General features: G+C 40.3%; 1 protein-coding gene across 8 annotated transcripts in view; it reads left to right on the forward strand.

Moving 5' to 3' along the window:
- The window catches only part of LOC103147623 (low-density lipoprotein receptor-related protein 1-like), a 108,092-nt gene that overhangs the window by 16,817 nt on the left and 63,722 nt on the right, over window positions 1-27,553 (forward strand). For all 8 annotated transcript variants that reach the window (XM_016678637.1, XM_016678633.1, XM_016678635.1 and 5 more), the window contains exons 2-6: window positions 2,019-2,141; window positions 17,888-18,025; window positions 22,994-23,113; window positions 24,005-24,133; window positions 25,312-25,575. In XM_016678637.1, the coding sequence (XP_016534123.1) occupies window positions 2,019-2,141; window positions 17,888-18,025; window positions 22,994-23,113; window positions 24,005-24,133; window positions 25,312-25,575 (774 nt within the window). The remainder of the gene's footprint in view (window positions 1-2,018; window positions 2,142-17,887; window positions 18,026-22,993; window positions 23,114-24,004; window positions 24,134-25,311; window positions 25,576-27,553) is intronic.

The following is a 27,553-nucleotide window of genomic DNA, read 5'->3' on the forward strand; positions in this document are numbered from 1 at the left end:
TTTAGAAATATTAGTTTTTGGCATTTTTATTTTCTGTTGAGGGATTAATCAGTTTGCAAAAACTGAAGAAGGCCAGGCCGTTTTGGTATTTTGTATATTTTTACCAGTTAGAAGCAAAGACATATTTAGATAACCTGAACACCAAGCACAGCTAGTCAGACCTCGGCCTCTTTCTGCATTTCCTTGACTTTCCCTGTGAGACTTCACGTCCAACTAACTAACCTCTTGACCTACTTCTTCTTCTCCTCCCTGCCGTGTTTCTGTCAGCAGCGGCCTGTGAACCGAGCCAGCTCCTCCCACAGCCATTACCGTAAACGCAAAGTTAACCGCACGTCAAGTCGACTCATGTCTGAATAAACGGCTCTCTTCGCATATCGCCGCCTGCTGCAGCTGGTGATGATGCCTCGTAAACAAACAAACAAGCATGCACCAAAGAGCAAAGATGATGAGCAAAGGCTTCAACACAGGCCTGGTTGCACATCATGAATAATTCAAAACCTTCTGACTTGCGAGAGAGAGAGGAAAAAAAGACACCCCTCTCGTCTCTCGTGCGAGCGCTCAGTTCAAAGTGGTGGGGAGATGAGGATAGATGGAGGATCGGAGCAGTAATATGCCAGATTGAATTTATGGTATTTGGGTTGAGCCCATTTAATGATCCCTCTTAGTGCTGGAGTTGGAGGCTGTAGCTGCACATGTAAATGCTGTCATCCTGTTTATCCCACTTCATCCCATCATCTAAACCTCTTCTATCCCAAACTGTCCCGTCTAGGCCAGCAGTTCACATCTGTGCTCAGGTAATGCCGTCATTTCCAGTCAGCATCTCTGAATTTACACCTGAAATTTTTCCGAAATCACAATTCTAAGATTTTGTTGACAGATACACCATGGCTGAAAAGAATCTGGGATTTTAGTGGTTTTTCAGGACCTGATGGAGTATGGAAAATGAGAAAAAAAGAGTATGGAGAAATATGAATAGTTAGACTTCATTACCTATGTCATTGTCTAAAACGTAGGTTCATGGGCGACTGGTTTTAGCAGGTTCCATATTTAAAGCACTGAAGACGTGGTTGGACTGGGCTTTCTTCTCCTCGTTATCCGAGTTGTGTTACTGTCTTATTGTTAGATAAAGTACACTTGTTTAGTAGGCAGTTTAACTTAAAATCTAACTCAACTTTTGAAATGTATTTGTCCATTCATACTGAGCAAATAGCAATGTTTCTGCTAAATCTCCCATTCATGTCTCTCAAACACATGAATGAGCGATTTAGATGTGGAGAGAAAAAAAGGTTAAGCCTTTGTTCTGCCCTCACAACTTCTGGGATTTTCTCCACTGAAAGGCCCAGGGAAGCTCCAGCCTTCCCTCTCGATACTTTTTCACTGAAAAACCCCCCAACAAAAAACAACAGTGGTTTGTTGGGACATCCAAAAACCTCATGTGGTTCAGACCTTGTAAGGAGGGTTATGAAAAGTCGGTGCCTGTGGTCATCAGAGCAAACGTTGGACTTGCTATCAATAGCCAGGTTTAAATAAGCGTACACTGTAGACTACTGTGAGTCAAACCAACTTTTCTTTTCTTAACGGTGTTGGGTAACACAAAGTTATCGCTCAGTGGAAGTCGGCGCTTGGCTTGGTCAGTGTGTTTTGTTTAAACGCTCTTGTGCTTTTCTGAGAAAGCCTTGAATTGATTTGTTTTGTGTGGCATCTGACTGTGGGCAGAGTGGGTAGGATTTCTCATCACAGAAGCCTGAACTGGACAACCGGCCATGGCGCTTGCAGCTAGCTCCCGGGGAAACCGGATCTGAATATGTATATGCAACAATTTTACAAAAAAAGAAAAACAATAAATAAATAAATTGTTTCCACATTTATCCTTTTCCTATTCTGTCCAACAGTAGGCACCCTTCCTAAACCTTATCAGGGCAAATGAAAATGACTATTGACTCCTAACAAGATCTCAGGATCAGTGAGATGATTTTTGTACAAGTGATTAATTTCATCACATCTGTTTGTCTTTTCAGCCCCCAGGAGTTGCAGCCCGAAGCAGTTTGTGTGTAAGGATGGAGTGACGTGCATCTCCAAGGGTTGGCGCTGTGATCGCGAGAAGGACTGCCCAGACGGATCAGATGAGGATCCTGATGTTTGTAAGTCCTCAACAACAGAGATTAATCACTGAAATTTATAATCACACAGTGTTTTACACGCTAAATTAGTTTTTTAGTTACATTTTTGGTAAAATATAAAGGAGAAATTCTAATTATCGGTGATTGCCAGCATTGTGAAGGTGGATCCGATTCCATTTTCAAGACAGAGACCCCGGCTTGGGTGGCCGGCCTCTGGAAAGTCACGGTCAGGCAGTACATTTTTCTTACCATGAAGAGAGTGCAGCAAAAACAAAACAAAAAACAAAAACAAAAACACATTTTTCAGCTGAATTTGTTCTTAAATTTTATTTTATTTTTTGCAAGGAATGCAATCTTTTTGAGTGACTGAGCCTTCCATAGGCAATGTTTACACATGGGCACAATTAATCTATTTGTATATCACATTTCAGAAACATGGCAGTTCAAACACAAAAATACAAAGTCATAGAAAACACCATACAGTCAACTATTGAGAAAACCAGAAACAAACATTACATCATTTAGATGAGTGCCATTACCAAAATCATCAATACACATCAAATAAGTTGGTCAAAGCTGTTATTGTGTCTGATTTCTTTAGATGAAAATACTTGTGTGGTAACACTAAGATTGATGGCTCCTGTTCTTGTTTGGATCTATTGTGCCAAATAAATTAGGACATTTACCAGGTTTGCCTTTCCGTGTTAAATGTGATTTTAGAGTCGACTTCTGATCCACAGCGGATGCAGCCATTGACCCAACATATGAAACAGTCTGGGGCGAAGTTAAGCCACTTTGACAGTCACTAAGTGTCACTGTGGCCGGTTAATGTCCGGTTCGGTTCTAGCCAGTGCAGTGTGTTCCTCACTGGGCGTACACATAGGCAGGATCGTTGGCAGGATCGTTATTTGACATGATGAACTCAAATAAACCCAGAAGAAATTCATTGCCACCCCAGACATGAAGAAAATAATTCAGATGAGCTGATTAGCTTGATATATCTACAAAATCTTATCAATATTTTGAAACTTTATTAATATTAATTTTTTTTAAACATGGGCAAACTTTAGATTCAGGCAACACAGCCAAAAGGTTTATGATTATTTCCACGGATTAACTTTACTGAAAAGAAAAACCCAGACAAAGAATAAAAAACCTCACGCCAAACTGGTGTTGGTACAAAACTGTAGCTCTGACAGAACATTAATCACAGCTCTATTGTTTCTCGCTTCCACACTGCATGCCCGTGTTTCTCTGCTTGCAGGGCTGTGAAATCACGGTCATTCTGCCCTAACAGCTGACACATGTGCTCCTGGTGTAGCTCATGATTACGCTCCTCCACTCTGAGCTGCTGTCCGATAGCAGACAACACGTCCACCGGTCCAGCGCGGCGGTTTGGATGTTGTTGTTCAAAGTTTGCAAGGTCCGGCCATTGCTAATGCAGTGACGCAAATCACAGGCATATCAGCGAACGCAGCCTGCCGTCAATCAAATCGACACGGAGACGACTCTGGCCGGTTGAAGCCGCTCCCATCCATCCATGTTTGCCATGACCTCTGCATGGCTTCTTGCCATGAGTTAGCGCTATTAATCGCTGTCTTGCCAACAGATTATTGAGCCGCAGCTCCTTCAGAGTTACCTTGGACTTCCTGACTACTTTCCATCCTACATTTCTCTGTGCAAAGCCAAAAGTTGTTGATATTGTTTTATAAGTTGATCCTGCTTTTAACTTCTCCACCACGTTATCGCTGACCTGCCTGCTGTGTTCGTTGGTCTTTGTGCTGCTGTTTGTTCACTGATGTTCTCCAACAAGCAGAGTGACCTTCACACAACACCTGGAATTTACTAATTAAGTAAGTTCAGAAGGTAATTGGGTTCACTGGGTTATTTATGGAAAAGGGGCTGTGAATACAACTGATGACAAAACAAAACAAAAAAACATTCATCAGTTTTCTTTTCAATCATGAGCTTTTTTTTGTAATGTTCTGAAACATGAAATCTCAGTAAAACATTTTGAAAATTCAGAAAGCTCTGAGAGGTATAAATGCTTTCAAACGGCACCATGCGTGTGTGTATGTTTTTGACCAAATCGGCATGTTGACTTGCATAGAAAGTGTAGCTGCGGTCTAGACATGCGAGACTCCAAAAGCAGATGTCTGGAAGTCATTAAGAACTCGCCTTGAGGAATGGAGAAACCTGCTGTTTCTCACTACCTGCCCCCCTCACCCTCTCTCAGCTGGGCCAACCTTCCTTGTGGTTTTGCGCGACCTTTTTCTCTTCCTGACGCTGTGCCAGGCACCTTATCTAGAAGCCTCTCCACACATTTAGGCTGGAAAAAGCAGGTCCCGTGAAATTGCTGGTCCTGCAGTTGGAAGCAGTGACGTCGTTAGAAGCTGCTGCAAGAAACGCTACGGTATTTACTTGGTGCCAGCCTCAGCTGGCCGAAGAGAAAAACCTGAATTTCCTCTGGCGTGTTTGCTACCGTTGTTCACAGACTGAACACAACAGCATCGGCGTTCATACGGTCCCCCAATTGTTTCATGTCACTTCAGATGTTATAAATTGGCATCTATTGAACAAGACATTTTAATTGCATTATTTGTCACAGTTACTGATGACAAATAATGGTCATCTTGTCCATTATTTGCATTATATTTTCAACGTTTTTGTGACTCTACAAAAGAGTGGAAGGTCTCAGCCAGAAGCAGAACCAAGTAAATCTATTCTAATTCACCGGTCCTATCTGGGACAAAAACAACATGGATGCAATCTATCACAAGCTACTTAACTGGCTTATGGCAAGTTTTCAAAAGCAGGAACATCAAAATATTGTTTTCTGATATGAGACAACTTTTATGGTGTTCAAAGAAAAGAACAAAATGCCCTTCTGTCTAATCAAGGAGAAATTGTGGTGTAAAAGTGGAAAGACACATATAATAATATCTATTGATGCCTTGTTGTGGTTTGAAGGTGTCTTGTTTGATCAAATAAACTAACCACCATGTTTAGGCTACATCTGGATGTGTCAGGTGGGCTAAAACCATCCTGTTTGGTTTCTTTTCTATTTGGAGGACTTAACACTTTCATGCATGGATTATGATCCTTTGTGTCAGGATTTTTTTCCATTTTTTTTATTTTCTAAAGGCATAAAAGAAAGGTAGGAAAAAAATTTTTTGTAAAAAATATATAGTTTTTTATTTTATTTTATTTAGGTGATCAATTGTAATTTTCTCCAAATACAAAGTTGTTATTTGAAAAATACATCAGTAGTATTGTTCTATAGGGGTTATCTGATGCCACAATATTTTTTTTACCTGCCAAAGTCGTCTACAGTAGGAGGAGGGACCGGATCAGTCGGCCATATTGGATTTAACAAAAATAATTTCTTGTATTTGCAGCTGATGGCCAGTAGTTGATGGTGTATTATATGATGCATTAGTGTCCACTTCAGCCCCTGTGTGCATTTATAACATAAAAATCCACAAGAACCACAAGAAAATGGCTTTTAGACAGCCGTGCACTGTAGTGACCACTGTGCATGAAAGGGTTAAAGAGACAGGATATGCCCTTGGATATCCAGTCTTTGGAGGGGGATGCTGTCTCCGTTTGCTTTAAGAAAAGGTTTATGTGCTTTTGTCAAAGGTGTAACCGTTTAGACTATTCCCGATTGACCGGAGGACGAGTCTTTGTGTTTCCCCACACAGGTGGCTTCTGCATTTGGTTTAAATAACTACTTAGAATTTTCTGTTCCCTCTGTGCTCGTAAAGCTCCAAGTTAAGTCTGATGTTACTGCGTATTTTTCTTGTTGTCAGAGAAACAATGACTTTAAGCCAATTCTGATTATTTCCTAAACCTTGGTAGAATCCTGGTTCACAAGACAAACATAACAACAAGTAACACGACATCCTAATGTAATTAAGACGGCCTTTTAGCTGTAAATGCAACTTTAACCTTAAAAGCTCTCAAATGCTGCTTGGTTCAAAAGCAGCCGATTTCCAAGACATGTATTGGTTTCATGTAAAAACATTTTTATCGAGTTTCCAGCCGAATGCCAGCAACATATTTCATGTCATGTCATCGCATTGATGTGATCAATGTTTCATGGCTCAACAGGCCTCAACATCCGCCTGGGGGCTTTGTGGTTCCTGTGAAGTGAGCCACTGTCCATTTCCTTTCCCACCCTCACAATGTCTTTATAAACTGGGTTACTGGGTCAGATGGACGTGGTGGGCAAATGCTAGGAAGAAAGCCATAGCCAAAGAAATGTGTGCATGTGCATTTTGTGCAGCATTGTGTGTCATTTTGGGTTAATGAGCATCAGCAGAAATATTAAGAGATGTTCACCTGGGCGACTGGTCACCTACCAGAGTTTGGGGCGTAGGACTGATGTCTCCATTGAAACTCCGTCCCACGGCGAGGGCAGCTTCTGTCTCAGCTTGAAATTAGAAGATGAGGAGCAAGAGCCTCACAAACGAAAAGAAGTGATATGTTAGTCATTTGGCGAATGATATTTACAAGTAGGCTGTGGTGAAATTGGTCAAAATGTGTTCCACTTTGTTTCAGCAAATCATGTTGCACAATCACTGACTCTACAGAGAAAACAACAAACATTAAGTCCTGTTTTACGATGTCCTAATTAAAAAAAAAGAAAGAAAAAATAGTGCCTAGTAATGATCTTGTAATCAACTTTTACTTTTTATGAATTTGCTTTCTGTTACCTTTTGTTCTTGACTAATTTTCCTTTTCTATTACAAGACTAATCCCTCAGTTTCCACTGGCCAGAAATCTTGTGGCCCACCTCTGATTTGTATGGAAGTCCAGAAGTGCCTTTTGTATTAAGAAGTAAATTTGTTGGTTGCTTTTTTTGGTCTATGATATCTCCTGTATCGTTTGCACTATGCATAACAGGTCTAATTACTCAGCTTGTATAAGTGTTATTGAGTGATTCTTGCTTAGTCAACCAAGCAGAATACTTTATTGCACTGTAGAGACCACTTGTCCCCCAACCTGGTCATCAGGCCCCCTGGCCTGCATATTTTAGATGAGTCTCTATTCCTGCACACCTGATTTAAATCATTTTATGACCTCCTGCAGCAGACACCTAAAACATGCCCGACGGCGGCTCCAGATGATCAGGGTTAGGAACCGCTGCAGTAAGAGACTGCAAGGTGCCAACGTCATGTCACTACAAATCAAACGCAGGTCATCATCCCTCCACCGCCATGATGACAGCTAGAAGAGGATGTACTTGTAATACATTGCTGCTCTTCAATTAGTTTTTGTACTGTCCTTTTAGAAAATTGAGAGGTTTATTTTGCATCCCTTCCGAGTGAGTTATGTTTGCTTAGTAGTATTTCACTTGTACTGGCATGAGCTTTAAAATATAATTATAAGTCTGGCATGAATATGAGACATATTTCTCTAAGCGTCTTGTTTAATCTGACTTTATTGCGGCAGATGTACTCAAGCGATGTAAGTTGTGCAAGAAGCAAATGGGAGCTATAATTTTTGAGAAAGTAACACCTGCATGGTTGACCAACAGCTAGTGGATATTTGGGACAAATATGAAACATGCATTGGCTTCTTTACAAAGTGAGCCACTACTAGCTCAGATTCCCATCAACGTGAAATGCTGCTCCACAGCAGAGAGTGCCGTTTTCCCACAAGGACCCACTTTAGTTGTGACTGCATCTGCTACAGTTTTGACTCATGGGTCTGGAGCATCTGCTGCAATTTTCAGAATAGTGGTTTTTCTGTTTTTCATGGATACCTGAGCGCTGTGCCCTGAATGAATATCTTATCTCTTTATATATCTATTCTGTTTAAGTGTGTGGTCAGATGAGGCTGAATCCCCAGTGATAGTTTTTTTTTTAGATGGACAGGGGAGAGGGCAGAGTGGAGCTTAGCAAAGGACAATCTGGTGTGTGTTCAGCCAAGAAAAGCATGTACGGGGTTTAAAAATAAAAGAACAATCTGTAATCTCAGCAGGCTCTACTTACGGCAGCCAGCCAGACCAATGGCACTGCTTAAGGGGAAGCAAGAACAATTTGAGGAAACACAAAGAAGGACATGAACAATAATAATGCGATCATTTGCATTTCTAAAGCTGGGGAAAACAAATGCAGAACACCTGGCTCTGCCTTGGGCTACATCTTTCCCACTACAGCACCTGCATTTCATTAGGAGCTGAAATAAAGTACTGCATCCTGTGTCTAAGCTAAATAATTTAACATCCAGCTTTCCTCTGGCTGACGTTGTTTAACCTAAGTCTCCGCTGGTTTGTTTTCTGTTAAGATGACAATTAGTCTCATCCTTCTCTCCTATCCCCCTCAGACCTTTGCTTAGCTTTTCCTCTCTGTTATAATTAGTCACCTGTCTCTTGGATTTATTTTCTATTGCTCCATGTAAAAAAATAAAAAAAATCATTGTCTGCAGTGGGACTTTGTGGCTTTTTTTTAATTTAGTAGATCATTTAACCCATTTGACTGGTGTTTGGTATTGGTCAGTTTTCCTCTTCCTCACCCTGACCAGCGACTGCCCAGTCTTAAACTCAACAGTCTGTTCTTGTTGTAATCAGTGAGCGCATCGTACATAAGCTGAACCACTCTGTGGCAGCAAAACACTTTCTGGTGTGGCAGTGGCTGGGGAGGAAAAAAATCAAGAGTCAAAGTTAACCATTTTCAATATCAATAAAGCGTTTAGAGATGCGAGAAGGTTTGGCAAAGAAGTGCAGTTTCTACAACATACCGAGTCATTCTTATGGTTCAAAGTTTGAGAAAGAGCACAACTTTCAGAAGATAACAGGAAGGGTAAATAGAGTCTAGAAAATATGCATTTCGTCATGTTTTGAGCAATCTGTGTCTTTAATGAAGCATGTTGGATTTTGAAGAGTGCAACCTTCTGGGAGTGCCAGAGTTAAGTTTAGGGTCTAGATTCTTCCAGGCTGGCAAAAAGTTTTTTCCAAAAGGCCTCAGGAGCAGCAGTGGTTGAGCAGAGGTTTTCCAAGAATACGGTTCTGAAAAAATTAAGAAACCACAAGATTTAAAAAAAAAAAATCCCCTACAAGCAGACCTCGTTCTACTAAGTGAGGTGCTGATTAGTAATCACCTGAAATCCAGGTAAAGAGCATGTGATTGAAAATAATACAACATGACAGACTCTTTTAACTTCTGAATTCATCCTTTTCTGGCATGAACTGAAATATCTGAATAACTTGCAACTGTCTGCTTTCCAAAGCAGAGCCTCTGTATGTACAAGGAGGATGGTCATCGAAAATGAAAACGGCAATGTCAAAATTCTGTTGTTTTTTTTAAAAAGTAGAATCTGATTTATATTAACATTTAGTTCATGCTTAATTTTTAATGTTCCCATGGGTTGTTTAGGGTCTTTTGAAGAACTATGTGAGCTGTGGGTCTTAAAATCTCCAGGTCCATTCAGACTGACATCCACAGCAGCTTCTGCTGTTTTAGTAATGCTAGGCATGCAAACTGCATTAAGTGCTAATATCAGATGATAAATGTGGCTTAAAATGTAAACTAATAATTTCTTTTCTACTGAAGTCTTATGACAGGAAAAATTAAACAAAGTACTTTAAATGCATTTTTGTATCTTCTGATATAGTTCTAAAGAAAAAAAAAATCAGAATCAGCGGGTTAAAGGTGATTGGAAACATAAAAGTGAGCACAACATTCTGATTGGTGCATCATCAGGACCTTTCACATTCATTACATGCGTTGAGCTGCACAGAGACAGGACATAATACTGGACTCCAGCCGTGGATAGAGATGTCATCCTTCCTGAATATAACAGGCTCAAAAAAGGACCTGACAGAGCCTGTTTAGATTGTTAAATACAAAATAATAGGGATGTTTTTTTGTTGTTTTTTTTATTGGGTTTTTTTTTTATGCTGCTGACGTGTGTTGGCCTTAAATATACACTGAACACACGAAATTAAAAGCTTAAATTACTCAAAACTCAAAGTCAACTTCTTCAAAATGTCCCACTTATTTCCTTTGTGTATGCTGTTATTTTACTGTGTTTACTTTTGTTCTTTTGTAGCCAGCAGTTAAAATATTTTTTTTTCATTATGTCGGGGCAGTTTTTGTCCTGCATGTGTTGCAATGTGCTTTGCTGATCAAACTGTTTGCTCAGTGGCTGCTCTGCCCCCAAGGAGCACTGCTGCTTGTGTGTTTTGAGAAGACTCAGTTTGTTGTGCTTGTCAGAGGGGGGATGGATTTAGCCTTCCTGCTTTGCTTGTAACCCTGCCAGCTGGCCCAAAAGCCCCTCCACCCCCCATGAAGGAATAAAAATGTGCTGTTGATATCTTGGAAGGCAAGCAGAGCCAAGGATCCAACCACCAAACACAGAGTGCAGTGAAGCCATCACACAGTCTGCCACCGGCGTTAAAGCCACGGATCGTTGGAATAAACAACATTTGTGCTGCACATGTCTGGCTGAAAACAAGCACAGTGATCCGCGGCTGTCAGAAAAATTTATATTTAGACGTCTCACTGTAACTAAGACGCTACAGGTGCTGTTTCAGTGGTAGCTCAGAGTGTTGTTTTCCACCTGTAGGCTGAAGTATTTAAAGGATTTCTATCAGATATATTCAGTGCTGGTGAGTGGATATTGTTCCTTCCCTGCTTTGTGGCGCTTGCTGTGCTCGCTCTGCTGACCATAAACTTTTTGACAAGGCTTTGTGGAGGGCAGACGTTAAACTACCAACTCCCAGGGGATCCCATCTGTCCACTCTCAGACTCAGCAAAGCATTTCTTGGATCTCGATTCTGATGCCATGTCCTGGTTGTTGGGAGTTTTGTTCTGCTGGCAGGACAGGCGAGAGAGGAAGGTCATCGGGTGCCTTAGGGCTGCAACTGAGAACGGGCCATGTGCTTCAAGAGCATCGTGCCAAGGCGATAGTCAGTGAAAATAAGGTCATAAGGGGACAGAAAAACCTTTGCTGCCTTATTGATAAGAAAAGAATGACGAGACGGCCAAAGATGAACACAGTTTTTATTTACTGTATGGCTCAATGACGTGACGCTCAATTTCTTTTGTCCGGCTCTACTTGTTACAGTTTAAAAAACCTCATAAAAAGAAACCACAGATATGTAATATACCTCACCAAAATGTCATGAGACTGTCCGAACTCAATTACTGTTTCAAAAATGTCTTAAAATGACATTAAATCTGTGCAAACATATTTTCTTTTCTGTTTGGTACGATTTTCAAAGTCTTTTCTTCATCCTGTACAAATTTTCAAGGCATTTTTAGTTATAACTCCATTATAATGTTTAAACAAACATTGTCCGAAAATGTCATTTTAACTAAATATCATGCGGTGCGACCGTCAAGAAATCCCATTTTTGCACTTATATTTTGAAATCCAGTCAAAAACAGGAGGTTGCATCATCCAACAGCCTGCCAAGAATCCCTGGACACAGCAAAGAGGTGTAGCTGATAGTGATTTGGTTTACATGTGGACACAGCTAGAATGACCACATTGATTAAATCATCAATATTCTAATTTATTAATTTCAGTGCCATCACCTTCAAAGCTGCAGAGTTTCAAACAAAACTAAAACACGTGGGGAACATTTTATGACCATTATCCTGTGTTGGTATGTTGAGATATCCTTTTAACAGAATTATCTTATGGTAAAAATGGTAAATTTGTATTGCACTTTATCAAGTCTGAGGACTCCAAAGCTCTTCCACTGCAGTCAGTCATTCACCCACTCAAACACACATTGATGGTGAAAAGTTACATTGTAGCCACAGCTGCCCTGAGGCAGACTGACAGATTTAAGTGACCAGACATATTGAAGCTGGTGCCTCTTCATCACTTTTCCCCTGCTGGTGACCTGTTTGCTCCCACCCTCTGCTCGTCAGCCCCAGTCTCACCCTGCATGGCTCAGGTCAGACTTCACATGTGAGGCCCCTTACAATACTATGGCTCAGCCTATTTTGCAGGAAGTCGCAGCCGATTTGCGTGATCCGAACAATGGCCTTAGTTCTTTGGACCTACAATAAACTACCCCCAAACCACCTCAGTCCCTCGGCCTGGAAAATAGCATGTGATTCATCACTGTGTGCTGCGGCTTAAAGACTCAATTCGGACAAGGCTTCAAAAATCCTGCATTACCTCAATCTGGTCTTGACGCTTGAAGAATGGCATTGTTCGGAGTTTTCAGCGTTACTTACCCAAAGTGCTTCTCCAGGTAAACACAGAAGGTACAAAGACGCTGGTTAAATCAATATATGAAGCAACGTGCTGGTCTGCCAGTCATTGGAGACGAGACCCAAAAAGTAGGAATAAACATGTTCAGATTGACGTCAGTGGAAGCTTCTTCTTTAATTGCAGAGCAGCAGTGCACACCAAACCACAAACCAGCAACACGAACAATAGATGACAGACTGCTGAAATATAAATGGATCTAAATTGGGTCTCACTGGAGATAGGCACCAGCACCCCTTTGCCCCTGCCTGTCACAGGGACAACGGTGTGAGAAAATGGATGGATGGATCCAGGGGATGAAACAACTGCTGCATGCTGCAAGATGGAAAGTACGAGAACATCCACATTAAGCAGTTCGGTGACGGTATTCTGTGGGCTGGTGCAATCAGGATGACGTTTCCATCACTAACTGGACTCTCACTGGGCAGGTGGGGGTAAAACCCAAAGGCCTAACATGGCGTCATACTTGTGTGACGACAAACCTTATGTATTAGTGACCTTATGCTTGTTGCAAGCAGTGACATTTTCCTGTCCTCCAATGGTGTTGTGTGACACCAGTGGCTCCGCCCCATCCGTACTTTGCCGTTGTCTTATGGACCTACAACTAAAGACACGCCACTCAATGGAGACAAGGTGTTGGATAAGGAAAGAGGGGAATCTCTGACAACATTTGAGAATATCTCTAGTAATGAGACAGTATTTCGATCTTCATAAATCTCCACCCTTAAACCACTTGCACTTTCATTTCTGCACTTTTTTGCTGATGCAATAGTGACATCATAATCATGTTCCAGGTGTACCGTCAACAAAATGCTTAGAGAATGAAGTAGGAAAGAAAATCTTCCTAGAACAAAGCTTTGAGCTTGCTAACTTGGCTCACTCTCAGTGGAGAGAAGTTGAATGAAATGTTTATTTTAAATTAGCAATGCCTTTTTCCACTGTGACTCCCACCCCGGCTGCCAGGACCCCGCTAGAATGAACCCTTTTGTCCACCGTATTTGGACGAGGTGTCCCACATGGTCTTCTGGCTTGGCTCTCTGGGTTTGGTCACTTATATATTCTGCCTCTTGAGAAACAGCGTGCCTTTTCCACACGTTGGCTTCCCATTTAAACATTTACTGTAAATGGGTCAGCAGATGTTGACGAAAAAAAATGAAGGGAGGAGATGTAGAAAAAAGAAGATTACTGGACTGTGTCCACACAGAGGAAAGAAAAATTTGAGTCACGGAGCCATGTGATTGGTTTCAAATATCAGCCTAAGGAGAAAACGTTGCTTTACTTTGACAGGTTATTCAGTGCAAAGTAAAATCATTACTCTCCCTTCAACTTTTTCACAATTTGTCACTTACAAAACTATATATATTATTGTGATAGACCGACACAAAGTACTGTAGAATTATAAAGTTGAAAAAAAAAAAAAAACAAAAAAAAACAATAGATTTATTTTTTTTAAGGATTTCTTAAAATCCTGGTTACTTTTATGTGGTAGTGACTGGAAAATGGGTTGTGAGAGAGACAGGAGACATGCAGCAAAGGTAAACAGGCCGAGATTCGAACCTGTGACAGAGAACATGCATGCATGGGTCGCATGCTTCGCCCCAAAAATGGTAGATTTCAAAGTTTTTTCAAAACAAAAGTCTTGTAGGAGTGATGTGCGACAGTAGTGTCCTATGTTTTAGTCCACCTTGTCAAAATGTTATACATGTATATAGAGATCTAAACAGAGATCAGACTTTAAATATTGTTGCTCAAGGGCAAATACTGTTCTTGTTTTTTTTTTTGTCATTTGTTTTCTTGTGAAGATCTTCATACTGTATGTCTGGGGTTTTACATTTTACAAGAAGAGTGATCAGACAATATTTTTTGCACTTTACAAGTGCAGAGATGATGGTGTTATCTTGCTCTGAGGAAACAACATCTGACTCATAACTCTTCTTGATAGGACTGTCAGTGTGCTAATAAAGATCTGATGTTTATAATGTTTTAAATCGTTGCGTCAGTTTTTGGAGAAAGCAGTTACCAGAGAGAGTTATGGCCCAAAACTTACTGCAGACCTATTGGATGAAGGGTGTTATGAGTCACTGGGCCATGCATCAAAAAGTCACAAGACTGGAAATTTCATCCAGGAAAAAAAAAAAAGAAACAGTTCAGGAATATGATGAGGAAGAGACGATCTGTCTGTTTCCACTTGAAGTAGTCATTCATTGTCTCTGTAGGAACGATTTTCCCTTTATTTTTATGCACTTACAGAGCCATAAAGTCTCATCTGACAGCATTGTGCTGCACCAGGCCTGTATGCCAGTGCATTGGTGTGCTTATTGTTCATATTTTGCGTCTGGGTTACATGTACACAGCAGACACAGTGAAGGTGGCCATTTGGCTAGATGAGCAATAGGTCCCTCCTGCTGGTTTCCTTCCAGCAGCTCTATTTTACTGCTGCAGTGTCTCTGGGGATGTTTGCAGGGTGCATCTTCCGGTTCAGCAGGCCAACAGCAAAGATGGAGATCATGAAGTCATAAGCACTGTGTTCACATTTCTGCAATTTAAATCACAGCTGCATGATGTCAGAAATGAGATGTGATATTATTTTTCCTGTGGTGAATATCACAATGACAAAAAAAAACAAAAACCTATGGTCTTTGTTCATTAAAGATGTTTTACAGTGGTGCATTTTTTTATTTTTTGCTAAAATTTCCGTTAACCATAAAAACACAGTTTACAGAATCTAAAAATTTAACTGAAGTCACTCAGGCAAACTTGCAAAGAGGCCTAATAAAAGGACTCTGATGTTTTGCAACACCTCTAGAGATGTGGATGTGGAAGCTTGTGTTTTTTTTTTTTGAGGGGCTGGGCGGGTAGATTTTATCTACAGCTACAGAATAATTAAAGTTACCCTATTAGCAACAAACCATATCGATAGCAAATTTAAATTTACACAGTTTCTTACTGTTGATGAGAAACTTTGAAGGAGTGTTGCTGTGGCACCGCTGAAGAATAAAAATGTAATATATTTACATTATATATTGACAGCAACGAGGAAAGGGGATGAAATTACAACCACAGAGCTAATTATAGCTTCGTAGTTTCATTACATTATTTTAATTATGATGATATTAGTTTATTAAAGACATGGAAGCTGAGAATAAGGTCTAGTAGCTTTAATAAATCATCTCAAAATGAGCATTTTTTTTTTCCGGGTAACTGCATCTACAATTAAACAAACATGAAACAATAGATGTATTCTTACTTGAAATAGAAAATTTAACATCACAGCATTAAAAGTGGCTGTGAAAACTCCTCTACCTTACACTGAGGGTTTATGCAGGGACAAGGGCAATATGCAGAGACCTTTCCTTTCAGCGCTGCTGTGCAGAGCATTGTGCAGAAGTCTGCTTCATCAATCCTGCTTGCTGCCTGAAGGGAGGCCCAGGTGGGCCAGGCAGGGCAGCATCAGACAGCCACTTTATTTCACTCTGCCTGAGGGAAATTAGTCTAATCTAATGGGAGGCTTTTAGGCGGTCTGCGTGAATAAATAAGCGTACTCTCCGGTTCTTGGTGTGACTTTCGCAATCAAAAGTTTTCCTTCACCTATTTTGCCAAGAGGCTGAGTTGTCACTCAGCAGGAACAGTTTGCCTGTTTCGTAAATTAAGTCGAAAAAGAGAATTTAAAAACGGAACAGAATATTTAACTTAAGACCGACTTCAATAATTCCTTGCAGGTCGTAGACAAAGCAGACAAAGCTGTTGAAATGATGCATGTGACGCCGGGGCCTGTAGTCAACACCAGAAGGCAAACGGAGAACGCTATTGATCAGAATCTCAGTTGGATGGATCATGATACACAGGATCTCATGATCAATACCGCCCAGAGTCTCAGTCAGGAATCAAATTCCTTTCACCTTCGCTGCTGCTTTGGTGTTTGGTGGTAAATAGCGAACAGAGAGAGATCAAATAAGGGATCAATATTCTGCTTAAGATCTCTTGCTTTATTGGTTGCTATGTGGAGAAGTGTGATTTGATTAATTAATTAAATACAATGGGTAATTTGGAGAAACAAGTTCTTTACTTTCTTTATTTATAGTCTAAATCTATTATGGGTCAAGGTTTGGTCATTGATCACATAGTGAGCCAACTATGAGTCAGTATGACCTAGGAGCAACCAAAGAAACTGTTTGATATTTGCCATTGAAAAAAACAAACAAACTAAATAAAGATAGACCAACTTCAAAAAGAATATTTAAAAAATCTATTCTGAAAGGAATGATGAAGCACTGAAAGCACATGAAAACCGTTGACCAAGAAATTCCTCTACTTGGAAATCAGCTCCAGGTTCTTTTTTAAACCCAAGTTGCTCTTGGCCTTTTATTTTGTGTTTTGTGGTGGATACAGCAGAAGATGGTTGGAGAAAGCATATTGGCAGCATCGTGAGTGACCAAGGCTCCCTGATGTTTGAGGGGAACGAAGGCTGGTCCAAGTTTGCTACTGTCAGAATGGAAAGAGGAGCATGGTCTGATTATTCCTGTTTGTGCTTACAATATGTGGATGGGAGTGTGTGCGTGTGAATCATCTACGCAGGGAACAAATGGCACCAGGATGCACTTGTTGCGATGTTTTTCCTGGTCTTGGTTTCAGCCGTCCTGTTGAGTCCAGGCCTGGTCAGGTCAGGTTAGTAGCAAAAGAGGAGCCAACGTAATATTGGCAGGTGGTCATAATGTTATGCCTGATCTGTGTGATTGGTAATGGAGTTCTACATGCCTTTTTATTCCTTCTCTATGTGTGTTTTTTAAAAACCAGGATGGTGTCATTTTGCTTTTATTCCCTTATGCAATCATCTTCTTCACCAATAACAATCTGGCCCTGAATGACAATGCAGAGCGGTGTACCTGAGTGCACTGACACACAAATACGAAAACACACACACACACACATCCTGATGGATAAATGCAAAATGTTACAGAAAATAACACAATGCAACTGATCATTTCTTAAATTGTAATTCATTTGGCTTTTCATGGAAAATAGAGCTGTGTGCCGATAGCTTTTGTGTCTTCCTGTGCTGTTTTGGAGCATGTTGTTTGGTTTTATCTCTGCAAAAAAAAGGCAAGCATAGAAAAACACAAAACATAATTTTAGATGAAAGGTACGCTGATGTGTTGATTTGAGATCAAAGAAATGTTTTCTGCTCATTCACTCTGACAAATGTGCCTTCCTGATTCGCGGAGCCCCCCAGCTCCAGCATAAAGAGAGGCTGAAGGAGTGACAAGGGCTTTATGTAGATACTTTAAGGGATTTTATTGGCAAGACACATTGATTTCACAGCAAAGCATACGTCACATAGTTTTAACTCAATAATAACACAAAAAAGATTAAAAACTGTTTTGCTTTTTTTGTTTTTATATAAACTTGACTCTATTGCCAAGAAATGAATCCTTAACTTGTCAGGTTTTGTTGAGTTGTATTTCACATAATACAACTCAGCGTCTCCCTTCGTCCCTGTATGCTAATTGCTTTTTGTTGCCATGTTCTCTCAGGTCCACACAGCACGGTTTCACGCTGCCCACCCAACGAGTTCCAGTGTGGGGGGACAGAGCTGTGCATCCACATGAGCAAACTGTGCAACGGCGTCTCAGACTGCACCGACGGCTGGGATGAGGGACCTCACTGCAGAGGTAACGCCGTGCTCATCACCTAGCTGGAAGCGGTTTTGCAAATACGAAATATGCACTAGAGCAACTGGATTAACGTTACAAGGTCTGTGTTAAAGACTGCGTGATGTAGCGTATCGAGACTGCTGTGAGTGTTGGACGTTCTCAGCGTGGAACAGAGTCGAGATGCTTTATTCGATCTGCACAAATTGGGGAAGTCGCCGTTCTGAAACTTGAAATTGGGAACCTGTTTATGATGACTCCAATCAATGTTGCGTCTTTTTAAAGAAATTGCTGACTGAAGTCAAAACAAATGAGAACCAAAATATGAAAAAGAGCTGATATAAACGCATTACGTGTGAAATCTGAGGGAGCAGAAGAAGTAAAACTTTCATTATTATGTTATGTGAATTAAAGGTTAACAACCAGAAATAATCTCAGATTACACAACAAATCAGCGGATGTAGAAAATCAGAAATCTGTGCCAGTCTTGCTTTAGTTGTTGTTCATTTTTGAACATCTTTGGCAATATTTTTGAGCCATTTAAGAAAAAAAAATAATAATTGCAATGTCCGTCTTGCCCTTCAGTAATGTTATCATGTGAGTTTAAGTAAATTATGCTGCAGCCTGCTTTTGATGCTGTAGCAGGCTTTGATTTGAACTCTAGCTAAGACTGTTGCGACTTTATGCAGATTCTCCATCTGCACCAATGAAGATTTACTCACCTCAACATGGAGGATTCTTCAAGTGACTGTCATGCAGCAGACATGGCCATATTTTCTAGTTATGTAGTGATAATAATTATGTAATGCAATTGAACACATCAGAAACTTTTTCATTCAAGTTTTTTCTTCTAAAGTTTGTTTAAAGTCAGATTTTTTTATTTTTTTATTTTTATTTTTTTTTGCCCTTCATTTAGATTTGGGCAAATTACTTCCTGAAATCCTCAGGAAATGTTTCTCTTTAGATGTTGCTTTGCTGTTATGATCAAAAGATGTCCGCTTAGATTAATACACTTCAAAATGCCTTTTAACGTGAACAATTGTATTTGGCTTATTTAGAAGTCAGGAAAGCATTTGAGAAAATCCATAATGAATTCATGATTCGTCATAAGTTTATCTATTCATGTGTGCCAAACATGTCTTCCACTGAGAGATTACACGTGGGAAACTTTGAGTGGGGGAGGCTGCATCAAGTCTGAAAATAATCTTTATCAGTTAAGATGGTTTGTTTTGCATTCCTTGCTCTTTCTACTGGTTAAACAAGATGCAGAAAAAGCATGAAGAACATGACTTTTTTTTCTTATTTATTAAAAAGAATCAATCAAATAATTCTGCCCAGCCATTTGGGACAAGGCCTGACCAATCTCATCTAATGTTGCTGCAGAAAGTGTTTATGCTAGTACTCTTTGCTTTGCAATATTCATCGAATTCTTCGCAAATTCTTGCAAAGATTGTTATTCCTTTCCCTGCAGGCTTCTGTGCTCAACATCACTCAGAGGTTTTTGTTTTTTGTGTACAATTCAGCCCTGGACGCATCCAGAATGAGGAAAAAATACCTCAGATACGGAAATATCTTCAGACTGGATAACAGCTGTGTCCCGAAAGTCCACCGGCTGAACTGGGACATAGAACAGTGAGAACCACAGAGCCCCTCTGCGGGTCACTGGGAGGTCAGACAATAAGATCTGGTCCTCAAAATGTGATTCTGCTCTAATCCACTGTTCTGGGCCCAGATGCTGACAGACCACAGCTTTCACTTCTTTGAATCTCTCCTTGTTTTCTCTTCCTCTCTCACACTTTTAACCTCAAAAACAATGTTTGGTTAACCCCAAATTCATGTAGTGAAGACTTTACGCAAATTAAACCAAACATCAGCTTGTAAAAAGGTAAGATTTTCTTAAAAATCTTTTTCTGTAGTTTGGTTTCTGTTATTTTATTTTGCTTTGAGATTAGTTTTTTATTTTTTTTATTTTTTATTTTGGGCCCTTCAGAAATAATGAAACAACCAAATGGCAAGACAACAAGCAGAATCAGCCAAACAAAAAGCTTAAGTAAATAAATTCTCAAAACATCCCCTCCATTCGTTATTTATCAGTTCCTCGTCCGAAAAGGACGAGGAACTGTTTTTTTTTTTAAGTTAAGCAAATATGAAAAAGTATATTTTAAAGTGATTATTAATAAATATGTTCCTTGTTTATGTGTAATTATTTTAATTGACGAACAAGTGCTATTTAAACAGATACAAGACCAGGAAATAGTTGATATCGAAAAGAAAATAGTTTATCCATCCATCCGTTTTCAGGGTTTCCTCAGTGTATTATAAGCCCGGTGGGTCTAATGTTGACCAATCCCAACATTAGATGGGATTGGTCAGGCCTTGTCCCAAATGGCTGGGCAGAACTATTTGATTGATTCTTTTTAATAAATAAAAAAAAAAAAGTCATGTTCTTCATGCTTTTTCTTGTGCCCCCACCAGGCTTAGCATTGTTTATTTATTTAAGTCTTTTTAAAATGTTTGCATTTTTATAGTTAGTGTTCAGGTGTTAATCTTCCAATCTTTCAATAAAACATAATTATCAAGTGATATTTTCAAATTTCATGTCAACTTTAAACATTTTTTAACTCAAAAACACGACCGGCTGCTAGCACCCAACCACCGGGCTCAGGCAGGTTTTCTGGGGAAAACCTTGCTTCCTCTTGGTAGAGTCATGAAGAAAAACGGTTGAACAAAGCTTACTAGTGCTACCTCCAACTACATTTTAAACCTAAATGGTGATTTCTCGGCAAAAGGCAACTTACCCACTTCCATGCTCTATATTTCACCCACTGCCACACCCTTTACCCCGATACCTGCACCATATACAAATGATTGAATCATCATAAGTGGCACTCAGTTCACTTCTGTGACAGGACTTGATGCTTAAAGAAAGGAGTTAATTTCTTCAGCTTACAAAGGCTTTCTTGATATTCCTGGAGACACGAGAAGCAGAAGAGGTGGAGCTCCAGGGTTTCTATGAACACAAAGCAGATTAGAAGATTTTGAGATTTTGAGGGAATGATAATGCCAGTATTTTGTTGCCGGTCATCTGCTTGATAAGAAGGATTTTAAACCAAAATAGCCCGTAGTTTCAGTTGCTCCAAAATAAACACTCTGCATCATGTGTCACAGAGGGCTGTTTACATTGTTTCCCTTAGTGGTTTTCTAAAACGGTCTCTGTTGCTCAGACTTGTTTTGGAAAATCCCGGGCCTGTCTGTAATTTGAACAGTGGTTTTCCCAGCAGGAGTGCAGTGGGAAGACCTGCGTATTCCTCTTGTATCCAGTAAATTAGCATTTCAGTGGTTATGAGGTGCAGGTCAGGTGGTACACATTCCCACACTGACTAGACGAAGGGCTGCGGATATAATATGAAAATGCACCAGAAGAAGAAATCCGTTGGTTTCTGTGGGTTAACCGAGCGTTAAACTCCTGTTCAGGTTCAAGTCGACAGCGAAAGTGTGGAATTCCTAAGTTGGTAGCCGGGCGGTGTGAAGAGGAGGCTTTTGATCCCGTCTCGGCCTCGAGATAGGGTGTTGTTTTTGTCTGAGTAACAGTCGGCCAGTTTTCCTGGGCAAAGTGATTCACTTGCGACTGGTGGATCTCAAGTGGGTTTGACATAACTCTGGTTGTTTGACTATGAGTCAGTGTGTCCTCTTTACACATCACAGGATGTTCACTTCACTGCTAAAAACCACCTTAGTTTTTAGTTTTTTCTATATGAGGTTGTTCCTCATATAGAAACCTGTATGAGGTTTCTGTATGAAACCTGTATGAGGTTTCTGTATGAAACCTAAGATTTGGTTTCATACAGAAAACGGATGTGTGCTTTGGATTCAGTCAGCCTTAGCACAGAGTCTGTGATTTCTCTTTTTACATCTAATATCTGCAGAGCTTCATTCACTCCTGTACAATTAATTTAGGGCAGAGCTTCACAATATGTAAAAGTTGCAAACATTGTCACAAGTGCCAGAAATAACTGATTGGATGCAGTATTTAGGAGTCTAGGATTCTCCAGGTCAGTTTCCTTAAAACTTTGCTTTTGGGATCATATATTGGTCTAAATGAAGGGAATTTAGTAAACATGAACTCTGAGGTCTGATGTTATTCTCAGACCTTTTCAATATTCCAACAATAGATAAATTGATTTTAGGTACAGAAAAGTTAAAAATGTGTATGCTAGACTTTTTTCAGTATTCATTGTCTACATGTTACTTATGACCTTCCACTTTTTTTCCCATCTTTCCTTTTCCCCTCCTTTCTTCTTTGAGTCTTATCTGTACTTTCTTGTTTCCTTCGTTCCTTCCTTCCTCATTTCTCCACTCCTCATCACTCATACACTTTTTCACTTCCTTCCTTTTTTCCTTTCTCCCTCAACACTTTTTTCCTTCTTTCCTTTCGTATCACTTTCTTCTGTCCTTAATATTTTTCCTTTTTTGTGAAGGCCATATTTTTTCTGTACCTTAAAAATATTTTGGTCTTCTTTCTGAGATATTCTTCATTTGAAGACGAAACGCAGATCGTATCTCCTGACGGTTTATGATAAACCGAGCTGACTCTTAACTCATCGTGCCTCTTTGCTGGCGGCAGCCATGGACAGACACATTATGTTATCCTTTAATATCATCCTCACAGCCTTGGGGATTCTCAGCAGAAACAATTACTCAAGAGAAAGCAATGCTTTAAGGATTCAATCCACAAAGTTGGTGCGGCCTCAGAGAAACAGCCTTTTACTCCTATCACAGGACAGTGATGAGATTTTATATCAACTGGGACAAAGAGCTCATGTCGCTGTGACCTTTCGCTTTTCTGACGGGGTCATAAAGCAACACGTCCATCCATCTGCCAGAGTCATTCTGTAAATATTTTAGTGACACAAAATGCATTAATAAAGTCCTGCTTGTTGTTTTATGTGGCTCATCCGTTCACTGCTGTCCTCCTCTGTCTCCCTTCAGTGTACATATCGAACTGCTCGATCACTGGCTGTCAGGAAAAGTGTGCGGTCACCCCTCAGGGTCCGGCTTGCTACTGTAAGAACGGCTACGAGATCAGCTCCGATGGAAGGACATGCAAAGGTGAGCTGTTTGTCTTTACATAACCTGCTGATGCCTGTGGAATTAGGAATTAATAACCATTTGGTGCCTACGTATGAAATGCTTTCAATGAATTGAACGTTTTTTTTGCATTTGCATAAGCATCCGCTGCCACTCTTTGAAGAGTCCACTGCCTTTAATTTGTGTTGACGAAAGCTACTTAAAGATATAGTAGGTAACTTTTTCAACAAATATGCTTTTTTACACATTTGTTAAAACTGTCACTATGTCCAGAGAGTATGAGACTGATAATCTGTGAAAAGCTCAAACTCCTCTTCCTCCTCTCTATGGCTTTTCTGACATCTGCAGAAAAGCACCACTCCGAGTCAGAAACAACCAATCAGAGCTAGGAAGAGGCTCTTACCGCTGTCTGTCATCCTCGTGTATGCGATGCTCACACCCTCCTCCTTGCTTTCTGCTGCACTATGCTCCTTTCCCACAACGCAACAATAATGCTAAGGCCAGTTAGCGTGGCTACTGATGATGGCAGATAAATGGTTTTGCTATAATTTTAAGTTGTTTTTCTGACACTAACTCAGCTGCAGCACATACACGAGCATTATTTACAGTGCTAAGACCTCCCTCCAGGGAACTGGGAGTTTGCGTTACCTTTGAGCAAAAGGGGGTACGGTTGTTTATGTGTTTGATTCTAGACTTAATTATGGACCACACAAAAAAAACTGCATCACAGAAAACAAATAGTCTTAAAAGTTTTCAATAAGGGATCTTAGTTTTCTTCTATTTTCACCTGCTATATGGATAATCTTTTTCATAGAGTTTGGGTCTCTTTTTAGGTCATTCCTACCTGAAGCACATGCTTTAATGAACTCTGTGGCCATCTGTGCTTTTTTTTTTTTTTTTTTTTTGGCTCAGACTTCGATGAGTGCAGTTTGTACGGGACCTGCAGCCAGACCTGTACAAACACCGAAGGCTCCTACACCTGCTCCTGTGTGGAGGGCTATCTGCCGCAGCCAGACAACCGCTCCTGCAAAGCCAAGAATGGTGAGAATCAACAGGAAACAGTGTCTGTCTGTGTCCAGGTCTGGAGCTCTGCCCTTTTTCGGTACAGTCAGCAGGATTTCTAGTTAGTCTTAATGAATATCAAATCTGGTTTATAATAGTTTCCCAGTCTGGGTAAGGACGTGTGGAAAACTGGTTGAGTTACAGGACTGTATTCCCCTTTTCACTGTCTAGAAGACAAAAAAAACTGAATAAAATGAATTACACATTAATTTATTCGTAAATAAATTTCTTTATCTTTGATTTGTAGCAACAGACTCGATGTTCTTGTCGAGTTTTTTTTGTTTTTTTGAGTAGATCCAAGCATTCAGAAAGTCAAGAGAGTTCTAGAACCGTCTTGAAAAGTTTTAATAAGTGTGAGATTTGCTTATCCTTTTCTTGATGGAAACAGAAAGCACAGCATATAAAAAAAGTTTGAGTTTCCAGACTTTATTCTAATTCCTAAAAAATAACACTCTGAAAATGAATACTTTAGACCTCACTTGTCATAGATTTTCCACATTGAAAATCGAGTTTACCATTTAATTTATAAATATTTAGATTTTTGACATACCGACTGAGAATCTAGTCAGAAACTGAGTACTGACGGCAGCCATTTATAAGGTTTTTTTTCTAGCATCTTGATAACCGAACCTTTATTTTTAAACCAGGTCTAGTGTAGATGGTAGCAAGTGTGACTCGCCACAGTAAAAGACTTGTGGGGTCTAAATGAATCCGTCTCATAAAATCGCTGCAAAGTTAAATATATATATATATATACACACATATATATATATATATATAAATATATATATATAAAAGTTTGTCTAGATGTCAGAATAAAGAGTGGACTAGCCCTTTACCGCTCTGCTAAATTTGAAGCAGTTTCCGATTTTTGAAACATGAGAATCTTTATTGGGAAGGTGTCTTATACTCAAATATTCATAATTCTAGAAAAAAAAATCCCATAAAAATCTAGAAGGTCATTGTGAAATGTTTGGAGCTTGGAATTGGAAAACGTGTTGGAGCTTCCCTGTTGTGTTTTTGACTTGAGGGAAACAGTGCAAAATACATATTATACAAATATGAACGAGGAGTGAATGAAAGAGATCCAGAATAAACCGGATCATTTCATGTTCCTCCTGTCAGCTGTCGGCAAAATCCCTTTGCTCCGTTTTCAGTTCCGGTGGAACGGCTGCCCGTCCTCCTGATAGCCAACTCCCAGAACATCCAGGCCACCTCCCTGAGCGGCTCCACGGTCCACAGCCTGCTGTCCACCAGCACCAAGCAAACCACAGCCATGGACTTTGTCTATGCCAAGGAGACAGTCTGCTGGATCCACGTGGGAGACTCCCCCTCATCCACACACCTCAAATGCGCCTCAATCCCGAACCTGAAGAGCTTCGCCGAGGAAAAAGTCATCAACATCTCTTTCAGCCTCCACCGTAAGTACTGCTTATATTAATAACTTGAAATTGATCTTTTATACAACCAAGCGAACAAAAGCAAATCGTCAGGCTCCTCTAAACCCTTTTCTTCATACAAGCAAAGCAAACATTCACAGCTGTAGACGCCGATCAGCAGAAACACGATGTAGCTATAGTTCTTATCATACATGGAAGGCCTTTAGCCATTCTTTTCTCTGTGTTGATTGATTATACAAAATACAACTTTAATGGGTTTAAAATCAATAAGGATTTCCGATCCACACAGGTTCAAATATTTACATACCCTCAAACTCATATCAAACATCAGGAAGTGATGCTTCAGTGGCGTGCTTTTTGCAGTCATGAGTAAATATCTGTCCTTTGTCCTGTTGAAACTTGTAGTCATTTAGTTTAACCAGGCAGCACTGCAACCTCAGATCATAACTCTGCCACCGTCGTGCTCGACATTCACCGGAGCGTGCCTTCGTTTCGAAGCCTCAACCCGACTCTAAACTTTTCTTTTTCCGCTTTGGCTGAAGATCTCTGTTTTTGTCTCAGACGACTAGTACGCTGTCTTCCAGAAAACATTTTTTCTGATTGCACAGCTGCCGCTTTCAGCTGAGCTCGTAGGTGGACGTTTTGCAGTGGCTGCTTTGTTCTGGTCATCACCGTCTCACTGCATTGATAACATGAAACCCACCTGAATCCGGACTCATGGTATTCCAGCAGTTTCCAGTCTAGCCTAGTCTAGTCTTTTCCAGAAAGACATGATCATATTTTATCCGACAGGGTCAGATTCGGTCGGATGGTTGATATTTGGGTACAATTCGACAATTATCCTGAACACACCTAAAAACAAAAAAATAGACTGCTTGAAAGTCAGGTCAGTGGAAGGAAACCAGCCAGTTTAGGTAAGTTTAAATATCCATGGCAGAGTAATGCCTGGACTTTCCACATACAGAAAGTCTGCTTTCACTACAAAGTGAAATGAAACCACACCTTTAGTTTGTTCAAGAGTTAAATAAGTTTGGGAAAAAAAGAAAGCATACCAAAATGTCACTAAAGTAGAGCTGAGCGTAAAACCTCTCGGTGAATAGACACCCTGAGACCTTCTGCTGCCCCGTCTGCAACCTGCGAATCATAAATATTATGACAGCACATTAAAAGCAGCTGTTCTTTTCCACAGCTTAAGTTTCGCTTCACAAAAACACGGGTGAGCCTTTTCTCCCATTTGCAAAGAAGAAACTTCTAGAAAAGACAAAGAGATCTGAGGGGCCGGACCGAATGCAGGCGTGTGCTCTCACATGTTTGTAGCTGCGCTGCGTGCAGGTCACACAAAAACACACACGCCCACATCCCAATCCCCTTCCTAGCCTTTATCATGACTCTGCTGCTCCAGCCAGGTGCTCTTTGTCATGTTGACGCTCGGCTGCTGCGGCCGGCTTGTCTTCAGCAAGTCGACAAAGAAGCTGTGAATGGAGCGAGCTTATCACGAAAAGCCTTTAAGGAGTCATCGGGGTTTGATGCTTTAAGACGTGGCTCGCAGAAAGTTATCGGTCCTGTTTATCTGCAAACACAAATCCGTAGTAATGAACATTAAACGTTACTCTCAACTCTATTGTCTGCTCCTGGTTTTCCCTGTAATCCCCTAATCCTCTCAGTATAGTCTGCATAAGAGAGAAGGTTAAGGAAGTTTAATAAAAAGCGATTCCCGGTGAGACCCCATTGTCAGACACAGAGCACGGGTTTAGTCTGGATGAATGGACGGAGGAGAGGCGGAGGAGGATGTCTGATGTTGGTTTGTGTGGAAACGGCACTATGGAGAGAAACTGTTAGCATGTGCTTGAAGCTAAAAGCTTTGAGCTGGTTTGCAGGAAAAAAACTTAAAAAAAACGAAAAGTCTTGGAATACACCTGGCTGAACTTTGAGCATGCTCCATTTCTGATTTTTACACCTCATTTCAAGAGCAATTGCAAGTTCATAATGCTAATTTGGG

The sequence above is a fragment of the Poecilia formosa genome, unplaced genomic scaffold (assembly GCF_000485575.1).
Source record: "Poecilia formosa unplaced genomic scaffold, Poecilia_formosa-5.1.2 Scaffold186, whole genome shotgun sequence".
In the NCBI taxonomy this organism is placed as follows: Eukaryota; Metazoa; Chordata; class Actinopteri; order Cyprinodontiformes; family Poeciliidae; genus Poecilia; species Poecilia formosa.